Source organism: Phyllostomus discolor, chromosome 6 (assembly GCF_004126475.2).
Source record: "Phyllostomus discolor isolate MPI-MPIP mPhyDis1 chromosome 6, mPhyDis1.pri.v3, whole genome shotgun sequence".
Classification (NCBI taxonomy): domain Eukaryota; kingdom Metazoa; phylum Chordata; class Mammalia; order Chiroptera; family Phyllostomidae; genus Phyllostomus; species Phyllostomus discolor.
This window is the reverse complement of record NC_040908.2, coordinates 155,926,139-155,948,339: the sequence shown is the minus strand read 5'-3', so window position 1 is coordinate 155,948,339 and position 22,201 is coordinate 155,926,139. Positions and strand designations below refer to the sequence as shown.

The window sequence follows — 22,201 nt, the reverse complement described above, 5'->3', positions numbered from 1 at the left end:
TCTTGAGTGTTTAAAATTTTTTAAAATATTTCACAAAATCAAGAAATTTATAGTCCTATTTTTATATAGTGTCTGTATATCTGTACATATATGTATATGTGCGCATATAGAAAGGACTGGAAGGATGGATACCAAAAAGTTGAAAGTAGTTTTCTCTGGGTAGTGGAATTTCAAAGGATTTTTGCTTTCTTGTTTGAATTTTTTACATTTATAAACAATCTCTGGTTCTGGATTATTATTTGGTGTGACATGTCTTAAACTTTTGTATAAGTTTTTAGTATTCTCAAACATAATTAATAAATTAGAAACTCATTTACATTATTCCTAAGCATTTTAAAAAGTAGATGTCCCCACACCCACCCTTGGCCTTTTTCCAGCTCTTTCTACTAAAGTGTGCTCTTGTGTGTGTGGCTCTTATTCACAATCTCTATTACAGAACCACAGGAGAAGTTGTATCAGGTGTTGTAAGTAAAGTTTTCAACCAACCCAAAGCCAGAGCCAAGGAGCTAGGCATCGAGATTTGTCTCATGTACATAGAGATTGAGAAAGGAGAGGCTGTGCAAGAAGAGCTCCTGAAAGGCCTGGACAATAAGAACCCCAAGATTATCGTGGCCTGCACAGAGACACTGAGGAAAGCCTTAAGGTAAGATTTTTTTTTTTCATTTAGCTCTAGTTCTATTAACTCTAGTATCTCAGTTGGGTTTGGGTTTCTGGTTTAAACAGAAATGAAAACTGCTAGACATGAGTTGGCATGCCGTACCAACCAGGAGAGGGACCTGGAAAAGCCGAATTCACTCCTCAAGTGTGGACTTTGTATTCAGTAATTTTAACCTTCAGCTTCCTCAAGTGTGTTGCATAGTTATTTTATCTTAATTTCTTTCTAATGAAGATAAAACAGGATATTTCTGACTTATTCTCAGATTATGAATTGGCCTTTTTGTGGAAAAGCACTCCTCAGGTTATTTAAGCAGCTCTTTCTCTCTAGCTATCCTTAGGCATAAATTTATATACTTTGAAGTTTGGCTAGAGACACAGTTTGATGGTTAAAGCAAACCTTAGTTTAGGTGCCTTTTTATAAAGTAGAAGCAAATGCTATATGCCTTTAAACAGAATTATAGCAACAGCGAATAGAAAATAACTTGTACTCTTATGTAGTAAGTTATTTTCAACTCTAGAATTTCTTGTTTTTTAGAAGTTTTTCATGAATGGGATCTATTTCAGGAACAAGTAGTTGTAATTTGCTATGCAAATCTGAATTAGACAGGCCACTAACTTGTTCTGATTTGGCAGTCCTTCCAATCTGATATCCAAAACCATTCACATGAGATACTTTAGAAAACAGCTCTCGTGAAACCTTAAATGTGTGGCCTGCGGAAGTGAAGATCACCTCAACTCAACTCTGTTGTGATTTTGTATATGATTTACTTCTTGGAGAAAGAAAATGCTTCCTTTGGTGCTTGTCTTATATCAAAGTATCAGAATTTTTTAATTTTGTTAAACTATCCTCAACTTATAAGTCTTAAACTTTTACATTGTCTTTTGGTTGGTTCATGATGTTCTTTTATAACATTTGACTTTCACTTAGATTCTTGTGTGATAAATGTTTCCTCGTGTCTAGCCTATTATAGAAGAGCAGTCATGTGTTTTTATGAATAGTAAATAGTATGCTTGTTCTTATCTTAAAAATTTAGTGAATTGACTTGGTCATTAAAACTTCTTGTATCAGTAGATCTGTTCTGTCCTTGGTATTGGATCTCTAATAAAATATGTATTATACAGTAATCTGCCTTTTAATTAGAAGTTTCTAATCTAGAATGCTGTAAACTCTGGTTACTTCATTTTAAGGTGACTAGGAGAATAAGGGTAGAAAAAGAACAAGTTAGGTATATCTTCTTACATCTGTCTTATAAATGTTATTTAGTCCCATCCCTCAGTGGTTCTTTATTTGTCCTAAAACATCTCAGAATCTACAAGTGGAACTAGATAGTTCTGTCAGACCTTCTAGAACCTTGAGGTCAACTGTTTAATCCTAGGTTCCAGAGCTTCCTTAAGCCGTCTATGTTAGTGATAATTTCAGGAAACCGAGTATGTTCTATGGCCCCTAAAATGGATTTCTAGAACACTTTTGTTTTTTCTATAGCAATGTGTTTAGTGCCAGAATTAGCTTTTGTTTTGTTAAGGTACTTTCCATGTGGACCTGCTCCATATTTTTTTTTAAATCTTTCAGAAGCAGGCCAGAATAGTGGAACAAACAAACAAAAATCAGATGAAATAGTAATAATGTAAGGGAAAACTAAGGATTCCAAATGGTCGATTCTTTAGGCACCATGATCTAAAAAGAATGGTTTGTCTTCACCATAAGGCAGTCTTGGTAGTTTAGTTTCATGTTAAGATATCTATATTTAAGCTATTTACATAACCAGGTGGCTTGGCTTGTTAAATATCACTTTCTAGGGAGAGTATTTTCACAGTATCCTTCTTTGGCCTATTGGAATATGTCAGTAGCTATTACTGAAAAACTTTGTTGTGTTTATACATGTGAGATAAATCTGTTCACATTAGATAATAGACAAATAATATATATGGCTCTTACTAGAGAATTTCAGTGTTTGTTCATAATTTAATTTGTTTTGTTCCAGAATATTATTCAGAATTGTTAGCAGTGAATCAGAATGCTAAATTTGGCCATTGAACTTAAAAATGTAGTATGTGACAATTATATGAGGTTGAATATGTTACCTTTTTAAAAGAAATCAGAATGTTATTATTTTCCCCGTGGAAAATGGAAGCAAAAAGATTTAAGTTCCCTGGAGTTACAGTGTGATATCTTCGAAGTCAGGAATGAAACATATTGCACTGCCAGGATTAGTGATCTGTTGAGTAAAGTGAACCACCTTAATTGTAAGAACTGTTAAAAAGTTTATTAACCTGGCTGGCATAGCTCAGTAGATTGAGTGTAGGCTGTGAACCAAAGTGTCGCAGGTTTGATTCCCAGTCAGGGTACATGCCTGGGTTGCAGGCCATGACCCCCAGCAACCGCACATTGATGTTTTTCTCTCTCTCTCTCTTCCTCCCTTCCCTCTCTAAAAAATAAATAAATAAAATCTTTTTAAAAAGTTTATTAAAAGCAGATTTCACTCATCTATATATGTATAAACTGATTTGTTCTAATTTTTAACCATATATATGTATATTTAAGATATTACACAAGTGTAGGCCCTTTATAGACTTGAATTATTTCTAGTCTGGTTACGTAGAAAGTTAATTTTAAAACGGTAACATTATTTTGGCCCCTAGACATTAAATACTATCCTTGGAAGAACAACATTTAAACACAGATGCGGATATGAGTTCCCTTTTTTCTGCCCTAAAACTCAATTTGTATAACTCTATTAATCCATAGGTATGGAATTGTGTTTGAGTGAATGAAAGCTGAAACTTTACCCAAGCAGCATGTTGACAATTCTTTTTCCAATTTTTTACTTCTAGTGAATTTGGTTCCAAAATCATCTTGCTTAAGCCAATTATCAAAGTGTTGCCAAAACTTTTTGAGTCTCGAGACAAGGCAGTTCGAGATGAAGCCAAACTAATTGCCGTGGAGATTTACAGGTGGATTCGGGATGCGCTGAGACCCCCGTTACAAAATATAAACTCCCTCCAGGTGAGGCACAGATTTCCGGTTGTCTTTGTATGAGGTTAATATGTGAAGATATTTCCTTCTTGTCTCTGTTGTTGATATTCTGTCCTTATAAATAATTATTTTTTATTCTTAACTTTGAAATCAGTTGATCTTTCTGAGCATTGCCAACTGTCTCTGCTGTTACTTTGTCCTCTCAAGTTACATACCATACATTCGATGACCCTGGGATGTTTGTGTTGAATCTAGAGAGTTTAAAAGATCCCTTTATATAAATGCTGTTGTTAGCAGGACTTAATATCTGTTTGGACAAAATGCATTTATCCTTTTTTTATTATAATTGGTTTTGGAGACTTTATCTGATACAAATATACTGAATTCATGAACTAATGAGAATGTCTGGAAAAAACGGATTTTCTTTTTTCTGTGTGCTTAGTCCGTCTTTGGTATAGTAAATATAAATTAGTTTGGCTTATGCTAAAAAATGTATAAAATTTAAATTTATTCCATTTGCCCATTTAGAACCACATAAATAAGAAATTTTTGTATTAGTAAATATAAATGTTAAGTATATTCTCTAATGGTGGAGATGTAGATAATGTTTTTAAAATATTTTATAATATTTGTAGTTGAAAGAACTAGAAGAAGAATGGGTCAAACTGCCAACAGGTGCTCCTAAACCAACTCGGTTTCTGCGTTCTCAGCAAGAACTAGAAGCGAAATTGGAACAGCAGCAGTCTGCTGGTGGAGATGCTGAGGGAGGTAAGCCAATTTTAAACACTGGTGTCTATAAAAATTCACAAGAATGCCCTGGCTGGTGTGGCTCAGTGGATTGAGCCCAGGCCTGCTAGCCAAAGGGTCACCTGTTTGATTCCTAGTCAGAGCACATGCCTGGGTTGTGGGCCAGGTCCCCAGATGGGGGTGTGTGAGAGGCAACCACACACTGATGTTTCTCTCCCTCTCTTTCTTCCTCCCTTCTCCTCTATCTAAAAATAAATGAGTGGAATCTTTTAAAAAAAAAGAATCTTTAAAAAACTTACTTAAAAAAATTCACAATGGGTGCTACCACAAGAACCTATATTCACTAGTCACATTTTATAGGACTGCCATTTAATAAAATATAAGTTACATATAACACTAATAATGCTGATTCTTTCTGTGTTAAGATTTCATCAGAGGCGTGAAAGGACTGGTAACTGAGAAATAAAACCATTCCATCCATTTTTGAGGTTTGTTTTGTTCTTTTCTGGAAGGTGGTGACGATGGTGATGAGGTGCCACAGATAGATGCTTATGAGCTTTTGGAAGCAGTAGAAATTCTTTCCAAACTTCCCAAAGACTTTTATGACAAAATCGTAAGTAATGGTAAACTTCTCGAATTTATTTCATTTTAAGTAATTGCTTGAGTATAATTGAGAGAATGTTCTGCTGAGCCATTTCCTGGTGTACCCTTTCACCCCGTATCTTCCCTAGTAGAGTGAATTAATTGCTGCTTCTTGGTTCCCGCACTACTTTGTGTGTGTACTTACTATTGCATTTTTTTTTACGTCTAGAACATTTTTCTTGACATCTTCCCTTTCCTCACTGTTTCTCTGGTTTTACCTTTAAATAGCTCTCAAACTCATCTCCTTCTCATCATCCCACTGCCAAGTAGTTACTCTAGGGTTTCTTGACCTTGACACTGTTGACATTTTTTTCCCAGATAATTCTTTGTTTTGGAGGAGTATCCTGTGCATTATAGAATGCTTAGCAGCATCTCTGGCCTTTCTCCATCAGATACCAGTAATACCAATCTCCAAAGTCATGATAATCAAAAATGTCTCCAAACTTTGCTAAACGTATTCCAAAAGATAAAATTATCCCCAATTGAGAAACAGTCTTATACCAACCACCATTATATCTTGCCTTATGTGCTACAATACTGTAGAAGTCTTCTTACAAGGCTCCCTGTCTTTACACTTGCCCCTTTCTCTTTCCCATCACATTTCACAATGTAATTAGAGGTGTCATTTTCCAAAACGCAAATCTTCTCATATCATTGCCTCATTAAAACCCTCCGATGGCTTCCATGAGTTTTAAGATGATGTCAGATCATCCTATGGCCCTTGAGGCCATCTCTGGTATCTCTGAGGGCCCTGCTCACCTTCCAGCCACATTCCTAATGGCTCACACCCTCCACACTCCAATCACACTGACCTTCTCCCAGTATCGCATATGTCACACTGTTGTTTTGTTCCTAAGCTCTGAGACTTAACCGGACTGTTCTTTCTGCCTGTAACATTCTTCTCCCCTCATTCAGTTCATAATACCTCTTTATCTTCTAGATCTCACCTTAGGCATCTTTTTTGTAGGGCAAAGCCTACTTGTCAGCCTAAACTAGGTTAAGACCTCTTGCTGTGTTACCAAAGCAGCGTGTACTTCTCCTTTTATAGTGGTTATGACCTTGTAGTTATTTATTAATGGTTTTCCTAGCTTTGCTGTCAGCTCCTTGAATATCCTATAAACTTTTGGTGAACAGATAAATAAATATTTGATGAATTGAACAGTAATGTCCTCTTGGGTGACTAGTTTATCAACTTCTTTGTATCCCCAATTCTTTCAAATAGTGCATATTCAAATTAATGAGTAATTAATTGCTTGATCTCTAGTGGAGCATATTCTACTTTATGGACATAAAACAAAAGGTTTCACATTTTATTCTCATTCTGGAAAATTAATCTTCAGGATTAGAACAGTTTTGGTTGTTGGTTATGTGACTTGTTCTTTTCTGGTCCTGTTCCATTCTCCTATAGTTGTCCCATTGTCAGATATACTAGAAATGCTTTTTATAAATGTTTGCTGTTTGATACATGCTTACCAACATTTGCCTAGAGAATGGAAGGAAAAGACTATGGCATCTTATTCTGTTTACTTACTATCGCATTTAGTGTTATGAAATGGTATGACTTTTTATATACTAAGACAAATTTATTTATATGAACAAAACATTCTGATCAGCTGTACAATTTTGCAGTTTTTTTAACTAGCTTTAGAAAAAGTTTCTGAAAACAAAAAATATCTTTGAATTAGTAGTATGAAAGAAATAGACTCTTATTTTGCTCTCTTATTTTCTGTTCTACAAATGATTCATACTGTGTCCTGCAGGAGGCAAAAAAATGGCAAGAGAGAAAAGAAGCCCTGGAGGCTGTTGAAGTGCTAGTGAAAAACCCCAAATTGGAAGCAGGCGATTACGCGGATTTAGTAAAAGCATTAAAGAAGGTAAATGTGCGGAGTTTCCACGCTGGTATCCCAGCAACAGTTAAGGCCATTGAATTTCTCTTTATTGGTCATCCTTTTTATCACAGCAACATTGCCATTTAAGGAACACTATTGATGGTTTTTAAATCATAGGCATTCATTTTTGAAGTACTGGTTAAAATTATTGTCCTAGATTATTTTGGAGGGAGTAGTTTTCAGTCTGACTTTAAGTATGCTATTTAGTAGCATGTACAAACCTCAAGAAAAAGACGATCTTGCTGATCCAGACCCAACTACTCCAGTTTTATAATTCTGTCAGATGAACTGTTTAAGTTGGCTCCATTTAACGTGACAGCTATTAAATAATAAAGACTTTTTTTGTTAGATAGCAAAGGATGCCACACTATATTGTATCAGCATGTAAAGAAAAGGATGTGGGGCATGTGGTTAACTATAGAGTAGGCAAGTAAGAAAAGTATTTTTAGAAAATATTCCTTCAGTATTGCTTAGATTCCTTCAATCAAGTTGCTGCTAGGGGATATTTTTTAATATAGTGGCATTTCATAAAATCTGAAAGTATAGATCAGACACTGTGGATGTAGTTGTAGAGCTTAAGGACAAACTGAAGAGCTTGTCTTGAGTATAGCAAGGCTGAAAACTTTGTTATTTCCTCGGCCTGAAATTACAGAGGATTAAAATGGTAGAGGGAGGAGGTTAACCTTTAATTATAGACCCATGTAAGTACAGTAATTCTCTTTATTCCTGGTAGTTATATTCTATAAAATTACCATAAACACTGAATTAGTGAATGCTAAGCCATTATTCCTAGGGGAAATACAGGGTTAGGGTCCTGAGACCCTTTGATCATAGCATTTTCATTAGCTGATATATAAAACAATGCATAACTGTGTTTTATTCTTTTTGAAGATATCTTATGTAATATAAATTATTGATTCATTAACATTGAACTCATAACCAGCTGCCCTATAGCTCGTGCCTGAGCAAAGCTTATCTAACACACAGAATTTCTGTGTGAGACACATCGCAGCCTTCTTGTGCTTAGGAATGCTGGACAGAACTTCAGCACTACGCTTAGGGGCCATTCTAAACAGTGAAAGAATGTACAAAAAGCACCAAAATGCAAAAAAAAAAAAAAAAAAAAAGAAGAAGAAGCAGCAGCAGCAGCCATAGCACTAAGTAGACCATGAAAAAGATATGTGTTTAGCGTACAGGAGCTGAAGGAAGGATGCAGTGTTGCTGTGTTCAGTCTCAGTGGGCATTGTGCACATCAGGCCACTCGGACTTTTCAGGGCTCTGTGCTCACCTGCTAGTGACCAGGAAAGGCTGCGGGTAAGAGAGCAAGAGCTTTGCCACCAGAACAGACTGGGTTTGAACTGGAGCATTACTATTTGCTACCTGTGACCTTGAGAAAGTTCATCTGTAATTTAATTTTTGAAATCTACAAAATTGAACTAATAATAGTACCTACTTTATAGGATTTGGGTGAATATTAAATGAAATAAGGATTCTAAAACACCTATAAAATTGTCATCTGATTAGTTTTTAATAAATGTAAGCCTCTTCTTAATCCTTACTCCTCAGCACTTAGGGAGTACCTGCAGGTGCCAGTTAGAACTTCCTTGCATGCTGTACATCACAGATTGTTTAATTTGGAGAATTGGGAATGAAGCATTCTGCTTAGGGAATGCCAGATCTTAGGGACTATATAAAATCCAAAAAAAGTGAAAGCATTACCTCTACGTAGGAAAAGAGTGAAAAAACAAGAGTTTGGAGCACTTAAAAGTAAAGCAGCTTTTTAACACCAGCTGACTTGGGCAATATAGCACAGTAAAATCTTAGCAAGAAAGGAGGCAGGAACAGCTACTACCTGTGAGTTTTGGGACGTGCTAGGCTCTTTGGGGTACAGTACAAGAGGGTGGTAGTACAAACAGTGGGGGAGGAAACTCTGCCAAGAGGCTCTAAATGCAAGCTTGATGATCGTTGGGTAATTAAAATGGCAGCTGCGAAGCCAGAAGCTCCCTCAGAGGAAAGGCTGCGATGGTGCTTGCAATTTAGAATCTGCCTGGACTTCTTGATGGTGCCTATAGCAGTTTCTGCTGGTGCTCCTGGGGTATAAAAGTTAGGGCTGCTGCCCTGTGGGGTCTTCCAGAGAAACATCATCTTAGCTTTCCCTGCCCCAGAGCAAAGTCAGCAGGCCTCCGGCTTCTCTGCCATTGTCATAGTCACCTCCTCCTCTGACAGCCCAGACTACCATTGATGGAGAGTTAGCAGCTGGAGGTTGTGGTTTTCTATATATTTTTATTGATAAAACCTCAAGATAGGAGACTAAACATACTGAAAGGAAGCTCCCAAGTTTAATATTGTCGAAGAAGAATCTCTTCTTTTGTAAGGAATGTAATTGGCTATCTATTAACATAATAGCTTTAGAATTCTTTTAAGAGGAAGTTTTCAGTTTCCTTCTACAGGGCTGTGACTGTTTTGTTTTCCTTTTTATAGGTCGTTGGAAAGGACACCAATGTCATGTTGGTGGCTTTGGCAGCAAAATGTCTTACTGGCCTGGCTGTTGGACTAAGGAAGAAATTTGGACAATATGCAGGACACGTAAGTAATACTTCTTAAGGACAAATAAACAACATTATCAAGAACGTCAGGCTAGTTTGCTCTAAACTTTAAAACAGCTCTTTGGCATAGATCTTTATATACTGAGTAAAGTACATTTCTCACTGAGTTTTATTAATATTGAACATAACTCCTCATAACATTTCAATGAAGATGTCATTTATAACTAAAATCATTAGCTTTATGTAGAAAATCAGGCACTTGGCCTAAAGTACTTAGTTGAGTTGATTTGCTTATTACTTATTGATTAATATCTTGCTTTGTTCCTACAGCATTACATATAGTATAACAGGATGAGCTTAAAACTTAGGATATCCAGGACAGAGCAAAAATGAGCGTAGAAAAAACAATATAAAACAAGAAGTGAAATTAACATATAAAATGCATTGTATAGTGTTTTCCTATTTGAAAAATAATTTACTCATATACTTGAGACATTTTATATAAGTTACACTGTTCATGATATATCAGTTTAATTTATTCTAAGAAAGTCTCACTAGAGACATTTGTTGAATACACTATTTGTGTAAATTTGGAAGCAGTCAAGTTTGGTAATAGTTTTAATAAATTGAGATGTTTAACTGGCATCTGTCATTTGGCCTCTAAATATGAATTATTTAGAATGATTCAGCATCTGAAAATTGTATTGAATTCTAAAGTTTAACTTGCTCACCACTTGATCATTTGATTCCCTAGATGAACATAAGAGTCTCCTAATGGTCCATAACCATGTGTCGGTTTTATATTGTGAAGCTAACATCTAGCCTCACTTAGTTATGGTATTTGGAGCTTGCTAACTCATAACATTAAAAATAATTTCAGAGAACTTAGCTGGAAAAAAGAGGATGGTACCAAATAAAAATAAATCATGACTAGCTTGTTACCAGGAAATAAAAATAAAGGTCCAAAAAAAGCCTTAGCCCTTACTAGTGTAGCTCAATGGGACAGGCATCTTGCTGTAGACCAAAAGATCGCCAGTTTGATTCCCAGTCAGGGCACATGCCTAGACTGTGGGCCAGGTCCCTGATTGGGGGTGTATGGAAGGCAACCAATAAATGTTTTTCTCGCACATCGCTATTTCTCTACCCCTCTTTCTCTCTCCTTTCCCCTCTCTAAAAATAAATAAATAAAAAGCTTTTTTAAAAAGCCTTAGACACATAAATCATAAACTGAAGTAAAATTATAATTAATACACTTTTTAAATCTCCTCTCTCTTTTTTTGAAGATTTTATTTCTTTATTTTTAGAGAGAGGGGAAGGAAGAGAGAAAGAGAGGGAAAGAAACATTGACAATGCAAGAGATACATTGATCAGTTGCCTCCTATACACCCCAACTGGGGACCTGGCCCACAACCCAGGCATGCGCCCTGACTGGGAAAATTGAAGTGGCGACCTTTCGGTTTTCAGGCTGGCACTCAGTCCACTGAGCCACACCAGCCAGGGCTAATTAATATTTTATAGCAATCAATATATTATATAATATCTGTGTATATGGTAGCAGTGTGCTAATTAGCTTTTGGTCAATTTTTTGTTACTCGTTAGAATATTTTATACTTTTGTATTAGGAATAACTATTCAAGCTAGCAAACAGTTTTTTAAATACATTTTAATTTACTAAATTATAGTTGAATGATGCCCTGGCCCTCTAGTTGAGTTCTGATTCTGACTTTGTGATATTTTGTTGTGCAACTTAAAGAATGTCTCTCGTACTTTGTAGTTTGGTGATTCCCTGCCCCCTCCTTAAAATTATATCGTATACAGTGTTTGATAACAAGCATGTTAATGGTTTAGCTTTATTTTCTTTAGCTATTTATAAACTGTCTTTTTGGCAATATATATATAACTGAACTTTAGCTTTATAACCACTGAAATACCTTGATTTTTAAGTTTATAACTACTAGTATTAAAAAGTTTTTTATATTTCTTCATGGAAACCATACTCTTTATACTGTGTATCACTTCTGTGAAATCTTGAAAAAAAATTATTTTGGATGCCATTAAGCTTTGTCTATATCTTTTGGACCTTAAAAACAAGTCTAATTTGCCTGCTAGCACAGTGCCTGATATTCAATAGGTGCGTTAGGTATTCACTAAATATTTAGTGAATTAGTGATAGTTTATAAGATACAAGAAATATAGAAATTCCACCTTTACTCGTCTAAACTGAGCACTTGAATAAAAGGATGTAATTCTGATCAAAATTGCTGCAATTTCTGATATTTTTTTTTCTTTAGTCTAGTGAAGGGGCAGCAGACAGCCTAGTCCAGCATGACATATCAGAATCTTGGGTGGGGATGAAGAATTATATACTATACCTGTCAATCTACCTAGTTGAGAATTATGTTGTTAATAAGAGATGTTACTGATCAAAATAGTTTCATGGTAGCATGTAAGGTGTAGATGCTAAAAAAGGTTGAGATGCACTGCTATGGTGTTATGGAATTGGACCCCTTAACTGTTCTAACGTAAGATTCTCATGCCCTTCAGAAAACAAAATGACTTTTTTTTTTAAAGATTTTATTTATTTATTTTTTAGAGAGGGAAGGAGAGAGAAAGAGAGAGAGAGAGAGAGGGAGGGAGGGACATCAATGTGCAGTTGCTGGGGGTCATGGCCTGCAACCCAGACATGTATCCTGACTGGGAATCGAACCTGCGACACTTTGGTTCACAGCCCGCACTCAATCCACTGAGCTACACCAGCCAGGGCCACAAAATGACTTTTTTTAACCCAACTTATTCACTTTCTTTGTTTTGGTGCCAAACATTATTTTAATAACAGCTTTTTGAGATACAACTTACATACTATAAAATTCACCCTCTTTTTAAAGTGTATAATTCAGTGGTTTTAGTGTATACACACACACACACACACACACACACACATACACACACACATAAGTCTGTGTAATCATTATTAACCATTACCACTATCTAATTCCAGAACATTTTATCACCCCAAAATGAAACCCTATGCCCATTATCAGTCACTCCCCATCCTTCCCTACCCCTAGACCCTGGCAACCACTAATCTACTCTGTCTCTATGGATTCGGCATGTCATACAAATGGAATCATACATATGTGACCCTTTGTGACTGGCTTCTTAGACTTTGCATAATGCTTTCAAGGTTCATCCACGCTATAATATGTTATCAGTACATCATTCCTTTTTGTTGCCAGATACTATTCTATCTGCTCATTTTTATAGGTTGTGCCAACCATTTTGGAAAAGTTCAAAGAGAAGAAGCCTCAAGTAGTGCAAGCCCTGCAGGAGGCAATCGATGCAATCTTCCTTACCGTAAGCTGACAACACGTGCTTGGGCTCTTGTCTGTGTGGTATTTTGTTAATGCAACATTTTGATTGTTCTCTATAGTTGAGAAAAGCTCACTGACCACATTTTCTTTCTACAGACCACTCTCCAGAACATCAGTGAGGATGTTTTAGCAGTAATGGATAATAAAAATCCAACCATCAAGCAGCAGACATCGCTTTTTATTGCAAGAAGCTTCCGCCACTGCACTGCTGCTACCCTACCTAAGAGCTTGCTGAAGCCCTTTTGTGCAGCTCTACTTAAGGTATAGACTGTCTTTGAAATTGGGGGAATATTTTATATCTAGGAAAGATTTTTTTTCCCTGCTAATTGTGTGCAGTGACTATTTGACTCTCAGACTGTGTATTACAATGTTTTGAGAAGCTTTGGAAACTGAATCCAAATTCTTATATGGTTGTGTTCCTCTCCTTGAAGCACAAGTTCCACTAATTGCTAAACATTTTCTTACTTGGCCCATTTACTGGCGTTCAGCTGGATCTAGCCAAGCACAGGCATACAGTTTGGAGTATTTGAAGATTATTTGAATGTGAGGCACTTTAGATGGAGGGTAGAAGGAAAAGGAAACACTTACATGCTGAATAGATATCAGAGGTTCCCTTAAGCCAAGCAGAATTTGTGACAGAATAACTGAAAACTGACAAAAGAAAAGCCTTACTTAGCTTCAATGAATCATAAAAGACAAACTGTTATCTAACAACCATTAGTGTGACTTAAAATCAGTAATGCCTAGAGTACCTTGTATTGAGATCATTTTGTTTACTTCCGGACTATAGCACATCAGCGATTCTGCTTCTGAAGTCAGAGATGCTGCATTTGAAGCATTGGGTACAGCTTTGAAGGTGGTTGGTGAAAAAGCAGTAAACCCGTTCTTAGTTGATGTGGACAAACTTAAGCTTGACAAGGTGAGTCAGTAATAGACTATAATGAAATTGGACAACAATGCATTATGGCTTTATTTTCAATTTTGTCTGTTCTGTTTTATTAAGACAGAAATACTGATACCGATTGTGAAATTTATTTTATTGCCACTGGTGATTCAGACCTAGAGTTTGAAAACACAGCTTTTGAAGATTTAAATTTCATTCCAAGCTGCAGTTATCATATTAGTAGAAATACCTTTCAAATTATAACAGACAAAATAAAGCTTAGTGACCATAACCTGTAAAGGTGAAAACAATGTTTTAAGATAAAATTTTTCTAATATCTGGAAAATTACCTTTCTAAATATGAATGTCTTCTCTCAAATTGTGGTTATTGCAATTCTAATTCGTATGGAAATAAAAAGGTAAAGTCCACGTAATTTATCTTTGTGGAAAAGGAAACTTTTCTCTCTGAATTCTCATATAGTTGTGGTTTAAATGATCTATTACATAGTAAAGTAGTGATTGTGTTTCAAAGTTGGGCTTGATGATGTTCATCTCAATTTCATTCTCCAGATCAAAGAATGTTCAGAAAAGGTAGAGCTGGCGCATGGTAAGAAAGCTGGACTGGCAGCTGAAAAGAAGGAATTGAAGCCTGTTCCTGGAAGGACTGCTTCTTCAGGGGCCGCAGGAGATAAGGACATGAAAGACGTTTCAGTACCCAAACCAGGACCCTTAAAAAAGGCCCCTGCTACTAAGGTTAATAGATGACTTAGAAAATATGGTTTAAAAATTAGAATTTATTTAAGGTAGGGTCTGAATCTCAGGTTAATGGTTGTCCTTCCAGTATGATTTCATTTGAGAAATGAATTCATTACCACATTCAAAATACAGCAGAACATCTGTTCATGAAGGCAGAGTATTCCAACAATACATTTGGTTATTTGAGACTTTAATAGAGATAAAAATGGTAATGGAAGTACATGAGTGCATTTTAAGGGATCAGAAAGTATCATTAAATAATGAAATAAAATGTGGCAAGGCACTTAACATAAATAATATCACCTTCGTCATTTTGCTAATCGTGCTGCTGAGTTGCATCACTGAGCCTCCCACCAGTGCAGGTCTCGTTACCTTTGTACAGCGTAGAAGAGGCTGAAGTGCCTGGGGCAAATGCTGCGCTCCTTTAAGTGAACTTTTGTCTTGGGGACTCTTCTAAGTTCTTAAGATGGGGCCTACAGTTTCCCGCAAGAATGGTCTTCAGACGGTCTGCCTGCCTTTGAAACAGCTAAATTCTGTGGGCACTAAAAATATGCCTGTTGTTGTTGTTGGTTCGGTTCTCCCTCATTTTTAAAAAAAGTTTTGATTGAGATATGGTTCACATACCACACTGTATTAGTTTTTGTGTAACACAGTGACTTGATAGTTGTGTGTGTTGCAAAATGAGCACCACAAGAAGCCACTATACACAGTTACAGTGATCCCTCATTTCAGAAAAATTTCCAAGAAGTCTCTGACCCACAAAAGTTTAAGAATCGACCTTCTGAATCCTTGAGTGGTGTGATTGTTGTTTCAATTGCTTGTAGGCTGGCGGACCACCTAAGAAGGGGAAACCAAGTGCACCGGGAGGTGCAGGGAGCGCTGGAACCAAGAACAAGAAGGGATTGGAGATCAAAGAAATAGTGGAGCCTGAGCTCTCGGTCAGTATTACACAACGTGTCTCAGATTCATAAAGCCGTAGAAAGTCAGTATCTGTGAGAAGACTTAAGTTCTTCCTTTCCTGCATTCTACAGCATACAGTTATTTCATATTGTGTAGCTTCTTGAAACTGCCTTAGACAAACTTCCCCTTTATGGTACAAAAATCGAAACCTCGGATACTGTAGCATGCCTGTAGGATGTTCTTGTATTTTTACATTCTTGCTGTCTGTTTCCTTAGGCAGTTTTTAACTTTAATGTGTTTGTATCTTTCAGATTGAAGTATGTGAAGAAAAAGCTTCCGCCGTCCTTCCTGCTACGTGTATACAACTTCTAGACAGCAGTAACTGGAAGGAAAGACTGGCCTGTATGGAAGAGTTCCAAAAGGTGGGCGCAGAAGGATGAGTTGAGAGTGAAAGAAAATTACATTTTATTAGAAGTGATGAAACTAAAAATGGAAAACCTGTCCTATTGCTGTGTTTTATAAGTGAACGTGTTTTGGGGTGTTACCTAAAACTGAGGTGGGGTTGTTTTGTTTGTTTCTTAGTTGTGTAGTGTTTATCTCTCAACATCTGCTTCCTATGGTTTCTGTAATTTCATAACTTAGTACTTACCCAAGAAAATTAGGTTGATTCTGAATTATAAGGTTTAGATGAATTTTCATATTATGGTACAGTATTTGTTTTTTAATACTAGCAGACAAACAGATCTCTCCACTTAAACCACCCTGTCATCCATTTCTGTTTCGTCATGATTCTTGGAGAACAGATATTATCACGTGGTGCGAGAAGCTCCTCTCAAAGATGTGTGTCGGGAAGGAGCGTGGTAGTTCACCCTGGCGCACTGTCCGTGACTCTGATGAGGAGGGCGCGGGGAAACTGAAAGAGCATTGGGAATGAAGCGGGAAACCTGGCTGCCAGTCCAGCATCTGCCACATGTTGCGTTTACACCTGAATTTGTGCATCTTTGAAATTTAATAGTTAACCACTTCTAACCTACCTTGCTTTTCTGTGTTTTTAAGAAAAATAAGTCAAAATATTAAGCAGTTTCTGCCACACACTAGGCAAATGAAAACTATGTTACCAATCTTGGCTGTACAGTGTAATCCCAGGGAGCCATAAAAACAATACAGATGTCTGAGTCCCACCAGCAAATGAAAGGGAAAAAAAACCCAAAACCCTATGTTACCATTACTTTCCTTGGAGCAAATTGTGAATTCCTAAAATGTGAAAAAAAAGTTTCAGTGGTTTTACCATAACAAACATATACTAAACATCCAACTTAAGAAACAAAGCATTATAATAGAAACTATTTAAGGTCCCTCTTCATTTCCATTCCCATTTCGTTATATACTGTTCCTTGGAACTACTCATTACCCCTTAACTCTTATTTTCCGGTTTTACTTCAAGGCTGTTGAACTAATGGACCGAACTGAAATGCCATGCCAGGCATTAGTGAGGATGCTGGCCAAGAAACCTGGATGGAAAGAAACTAATTTTCAGGTATTTTTTAACTGGAGATTTAATGTTTTGTATTAAAGTAATTTCCGTTACATCTTTGTATGGAGCAATAGAGAGGTATAGTTTTGGTAATGATTTTTAGCTTTTTATTTTTTAATGAGTCAGAAATGTCACCTAATTTTAAGTGAATAAATGTGTATTGTTTGTCTATGTATATGCGTTTTCTCCTCATTATTTAGGCCTAGAAGTCCTCTAATCTTTACATATTCAAAGGAGGGATAAACAGTGAGATAGCTTTCTTATTTGTTTGGATAAAAAATAAATGCAGTCTTTAAATTGTCAGTGAAAAATTACCACAGTCTGTTTAATTAACTGGTAACAGAGATGAAATTCAGCAGTGCTGTTATTTAGTCTAAAAAGTAGGTGTCAGGGAAGTGATACAGGAAGGAAAACAGGAGAAGAGTTTCCTTCTCCCAGATATACATAGACTTCATGTAAAACAATCTTTTTTAAATGTTTCAAGTCTGTACTTGGCATCCTGCTAGTCTCTCTTTTGCTTCTCTTCTGCCACCTGTTGCTCTCTCCGTGGGATCCTCAGCCCCCTCTCACCGTGTCCCCTTAGCACTGCTCTGCAGTGCCCGTTCGCTGTACGGGCTCCAGGAAGTCTCTCCACGCCAAAGGCTCTCGGGCTGCCCTCTTCCCTCACACCACGTTTAACACCCCGCTCTGTGCAGCGCTCACGTAGGCGAAGGAAGCACACCTGGTTTCAGCTGATACCCTCCTGTGTGTTAGATCTGTAATGTGGGGTAGTTTTATATACTTTCTCCTTTATAATAGCTTTATTGAGAGCATAAAACTCACCGTTTTAAAGTATACAATGCAGCACTTGTTAGTATATTCACATAGTGCTGCAACTCCTACCTCTATATAATTTTAGGATATTTTCATCACCCCAGAAAGAAACACCGTACCCATGAGTAGTCACTCTCTGTTCCTTCCCAAATCCCCAACCCCCGCCAGTCCCTGGCAGCTATTATCTACTTTTCATCTCTGTGGAATACTTCTCCTGGACATTTCCTGTAAGTAGAATGATACAAAATGTAACCTTTTTTGTGTCTACTTTTTACTTTGCGTGATATTTTTACTGTTCATATTGTAGCATCTATCAACTCTACATTCTATTTTATTGCTAAATAATACTCCATTGTATGGGTATACAACATTTTATTTACCCATTTACCAGTCAAGGTGCATTTTCATTGTTTTCACTTTTTGGCTGTTGTGAATAATGCTGCCATGAGCATTAGTGCACGTCTCTATGTGAATACATTTGAAATTCTCTTGGATATGTACCTAAACGTTGAATTGCTGGGTCGTATGGTAACTCCATGTTTAACTTTTTTGAAGAATTGCCACACTGTTTTCAAAGTTGTTGTACCATTTTATATTCACACCAGCAATGCAAAGAGAACTCTAGTTTCTCTATGTCTTTGCCAACATTTATTAATTAAATATTCAAACAGAACAAAGGGGAATATTTATGGGCAAAAGGGTCTCAGAATGACATCTGCTGTCAATTACATCAGTATCTTTACATTGTTTTCTAAGCTTCTTTCTTCCTCTTAAAAATCTACAAGTTCTGTAAATCTCTCAGATTCTGTTGTGAGCGTGTGCAAGAGGGTTGAAGTTCTTTTGTGAGCAGCTCTGTGAGGAAGTCTTGAGTCCTGCAGTTAGTGTAGTCATTCATTGGAAGATGTGCATTCAATACTGGGTGGAAGTCATTATATAAGGAGAGTATAAAAATTAAATTTTTCAACTCATGAAATTCTCGTGTGGTACCACTGCTAATATTTTAAAGCATTGTGTGATTTGTTTTTTTCTCTTACCTGTTACTTAGCTACTTTAATTGATAACAATAAAGGATAAAAATTATTTTGCTTCTTTGTTTAAAATTCTGATTCTAGTTTGGTCATGTTCTCAGCTGTCCTTGACTGTATTACATCTTCAGGCTGCTATAAAAAATAAGTACAGCCCTGATTGGTATGGCTCAAGTGGGTCAGGGGTTGTCCCACAAACCGAGAGGCCACAGGTTCAATTCTTGGACAGGCATGTGTCTGGTTTTCAGGCTAGGTCCCCTATTTGGGACGTTAGAGAGGTACTCTCCCACATGATGTTTCTCTCCTGCTCTCTCTCCCTCCCTTCCCCTCTCTAAAAATAAAAAAAAAATCTTTAAAAAAAATAAGTACATAAATAATTATCTTTGACTTATTTATAATTTTATCCTTGTTCAGGTGATGCAGATGAAGCTTCATATAGTTGCTTTAATTGCCCAGAAGGGAAATTTTTCCAAAACTTCAGCTCAGATTGTCTTGGATGGCCTTGTAGACAAGATCGGAGACGTGAAATGTGGGAACAATGCAAAAGAAGCTATGACAGCGATAGCTGAGGCTTGTATGTTGCCATGGACAGCTGAACAGGTTGGTGACACAGCTCTCTTTCCCCAAGTTTTCCTAGTTTTTTTGTTTGTTTTTGTTTTCAATTTTAAAGTTACTAATTAAGCTTGGTTCTTCTCAAGTAAAGCTGTTGATACTGTGTTTTTATTTTACCATTAATAATACATTATTGCATGATAATTAAACTTTATCTTAGTCAAATATATTGTATTAAAACCCTGGCTGGTGTGGCTCAGTGGATTGAGCACCAGCCTGCGAACCAAAGAGTCACTGGTTCTATTCCCAGTCAGGGCACATGCCTGAGTTTACAGTCCAGGTCCCTGGTGCAGGGTGTGCAAGAAGCAACCACACGTTGATGTTTTTCTTCCTCTCTTTCCCCTGCCCTTCCCCTCTGTCTAAAAATAAGTAAATAAATAATTTTTTAAAGAATATTCTAAAGATGCTGCTATATTATTAAAGATGGGAGTAATTTTATCTTAAGATACAATCCAGAGTGATCACTAATGAAAAGTTATAAACAAAATACTTTAATACTACTGTCACATCATTTTCTTAATATAGGTTAAGTATTTTATTCCTAGTCATTCTTGCAGTTGCTTTAGCATCAGAAAAATCATGTTTCATCCACTTCTGCCTTAACATGAGCCGTATTTCTATGAGAAATATGAAGAGAAAACACAGATCTATGGTTTTGTTTTGTTTTTCTTCTGCTGTAGGTTATGTCAATGGCTTTCTCCCAGAAGAATCCCAAGAATCAATCAGAAACTCTGAATTGGCTATCAAATGCAATAAAAGAATTTGGTTTTTCTGGGTAAGTCAGAAAAAATCCAATACAAAATAATTGTTTTGCCAGTCTCTATCTGGTGATTATATTTGTTTTAGCTATCTCTGCTTAATTCTGAGAAGCCAGAGCTTGTATAAAACAAAACTACACTTGTTCCTCAGATGTCTATACAGATGCTCGTTGACTTATGATGGGGTTACATTCCAGTAAATCCATTGTAAGTTGAAAATATCCTAAGTCGAAAATGCATTTAATACACCCAGCCCACTGAACATCATAGCTTAGCATACACTACCTTACACATGCTCAGAGCACTTACATTAGCCTACGGTGGGGCAAAGTCATCCCAAGTGTTGACTGTCTCATGGAATATAGTATGTGTATCTCCACGCCATTGTAAAGTCACAAAATCCTAAGTTGAACCATCATAAGTTGGGGACTGCCTATATTGGCTTGTGCACCTGCATTTTGATCTTCACTAACATTCTCTAAGTTATATTTCCTTGAGTGTTAATAACTGTCCCACAGAAAGGCCACTTCCTAGGACTGCTAATCAAATACATTTGCAAGTCAGTACATATAATCATATGTGTTTCGAGACGTCTAGTGCTTAGAGACCTCTAGTGCACACTGGTGAAATAAAAACTCTCAGAAGTCATTCAATAGAGAAGCTTGTTTAACTTGATGTTTTCCCAAATTTATTTGCATATTGAACACATTGATTTCATTTAACAAAAATTTTATAGAGCTTACTTTACATTGGGCATTTTCTAAATAATTTATTTGATTCAATCATCATAGAAGCCATGTGAGGTTATCTTTTATACACACACACACACACACACACACAAATATATATATTTTGTTGTTATCTCTCTTATAAATAAAAAAAACTAAGGCACAGAAAGCTTAAGTAATCTGTCTAAGTCACAGCTAGGAAATGACAAAACCAAGATTTAAACATAGGCAGTCTAGTTCCAAGAAAGAATATTGTAATTGCTCTATTATGTTGCCTTTTTCTGTGTCATGTTGCTTTTTACAGCATGCCTCTTAATACATTGCAAAACAGTTCTGAATTCTACCAAGCAAAGAAATACTGCTTTAGAAATTCTCATTCAAGTGTTGTTCAAGCAAAGAAATGTCATGTCAGTATCTGTGGTGCCCTCGCATAGTTGAGGGTATTGTTATAACTTCTTAATTGTATAGGCTTTGGTGTAAAACTAATCTCTTGGCATGACATAAAAGCCAGGTGAATATTTTTCTCTTTTTATTCTGTCATCCATGATTTTTTATTTATTCACTTATTCATTGACTATAGATGTTTACCTATGATATTCCAGTCATTTGTTCCAGGCCCTAAAAATACATCACAGACAAGTTAAAATTCCTGTTTTCATAGCACTTATATTTGAGTAAGGGGAAATGACAATAAACAGTAAAAAAATATTTGAGGAGGTCTAAGAACAACGGAACTTTAAAAAGCAGGTTAAGGGGTTAAGTGATATCACCTTAGTGTCATTGGGATGAGGTTCTTTTCTATAAGGTAGATCAAGAGTCCTTCCTGAAACACTGACATCTGAGCAGAGACCTTCAGGATGTGAGAGAGTTAGCTGAGACAGCCTGGGAGAAGAACGTTCTGTAGACCAAGAAACAGCAAGTGCAGAAGCCCTGTGGTAGGAGCACATATGACACATTTCAAAACAGGAAGGAGTAATTGTTCTTCAGCTTACAGCTGGAGTGGAATAAGTGAGCTGGTGGAGAGTGGTAGGAGGTAAAACTGGAGAAAAATGAGAAAGCCAGGTAATACAGCACCTCTAAGTTGTTTTGTTTTTATTTTTGATTTTTATGCAGCAGAAATCTGGTTGGAAGCCCCTGTTTAGAGCAGGAGTGACACTGGGCTGCAAAAGAGCCATGAACTAGAATTTCAGATAGGGGAGCAGTGGTTCAGAAGGCAGTCTGTGAAGCCAGCCCACACGGAGTCATATCTCTAACCTGCCGATTTCCAGCTGTGTAGCCTTGGGCAAGGGACTGCGCCTCTTTTTACCTAATTTGCCTTTCTGTAAAATGCCAGAATGGCACCTCATAGAACTGTTGTGAAAAATAG

At 36.6% G+C, this 22,201-nt stretch overlaps 1 protein-coding gene across 9 annotated transcripts in view; it reads left to right on the top strand.

Moving 5' to 3' along the window:
* CKAP5 (cytoskeleton associated protein 5) overlaps positions 1-22,201 on the top strand; it is an 88,231-nt gene that overhangs the window by 34,086 nt on the left and 31,944 nt on the right. For all 9 annotated transcript variants that reach the window (XM_028516482.2, XM_028516488.2, XM_028516486.2 and 6 more), the window contains 15 exons: positions 437-643; positions 3,490-3,661; positions 4,267-4,399; positions 4,891-4,991; positions 6,781-6,894; positions 9,391-9,495; positions 12,720-12,809; positions 12,923-13,087; positions 13,617-13,745; positions 14,280-14,462; positions 15,290-15,403; positions 15,677-15,787; positions 16,810-16,902; positions 19,152-19,337; positions 20,030-20,124. In XM_028516482.2, coding sequence (XP_028372283.1) covers positions 437-643; positions 3,490-3,661; positions 4,267-4,399; positions 4,891-4,991; positions 6,781-6,894; positions 9,391-9,495; positions 12,720-12,809; positions 12,923-13,087; positions 13,617-13,745; positions 14,280-14,462; positions 15,290-15,403; positions 15,677-15,787; positions 16,810-16,902; positions 19,152-19,337; positions 20,030-20,124 — 1,998 coding nt within the window. The remainder of the gene's footprint in view (positions 1-436; positions 644-3,489; positions 3,662-4,266; positions 4,400-4,890; positions 4,992-6,780; positions 6,895-9,390; positions 9,496-12,719; positions 12,810-12,922; positions 13,088-13,616; positions 13,746-14,279; positions 14,463-15,289; positions 15,404-15,676; positions 15,788-16,809; positions 16,903-19,151; positions 19,338-20,029; positions 20,125-22,201) is intronic.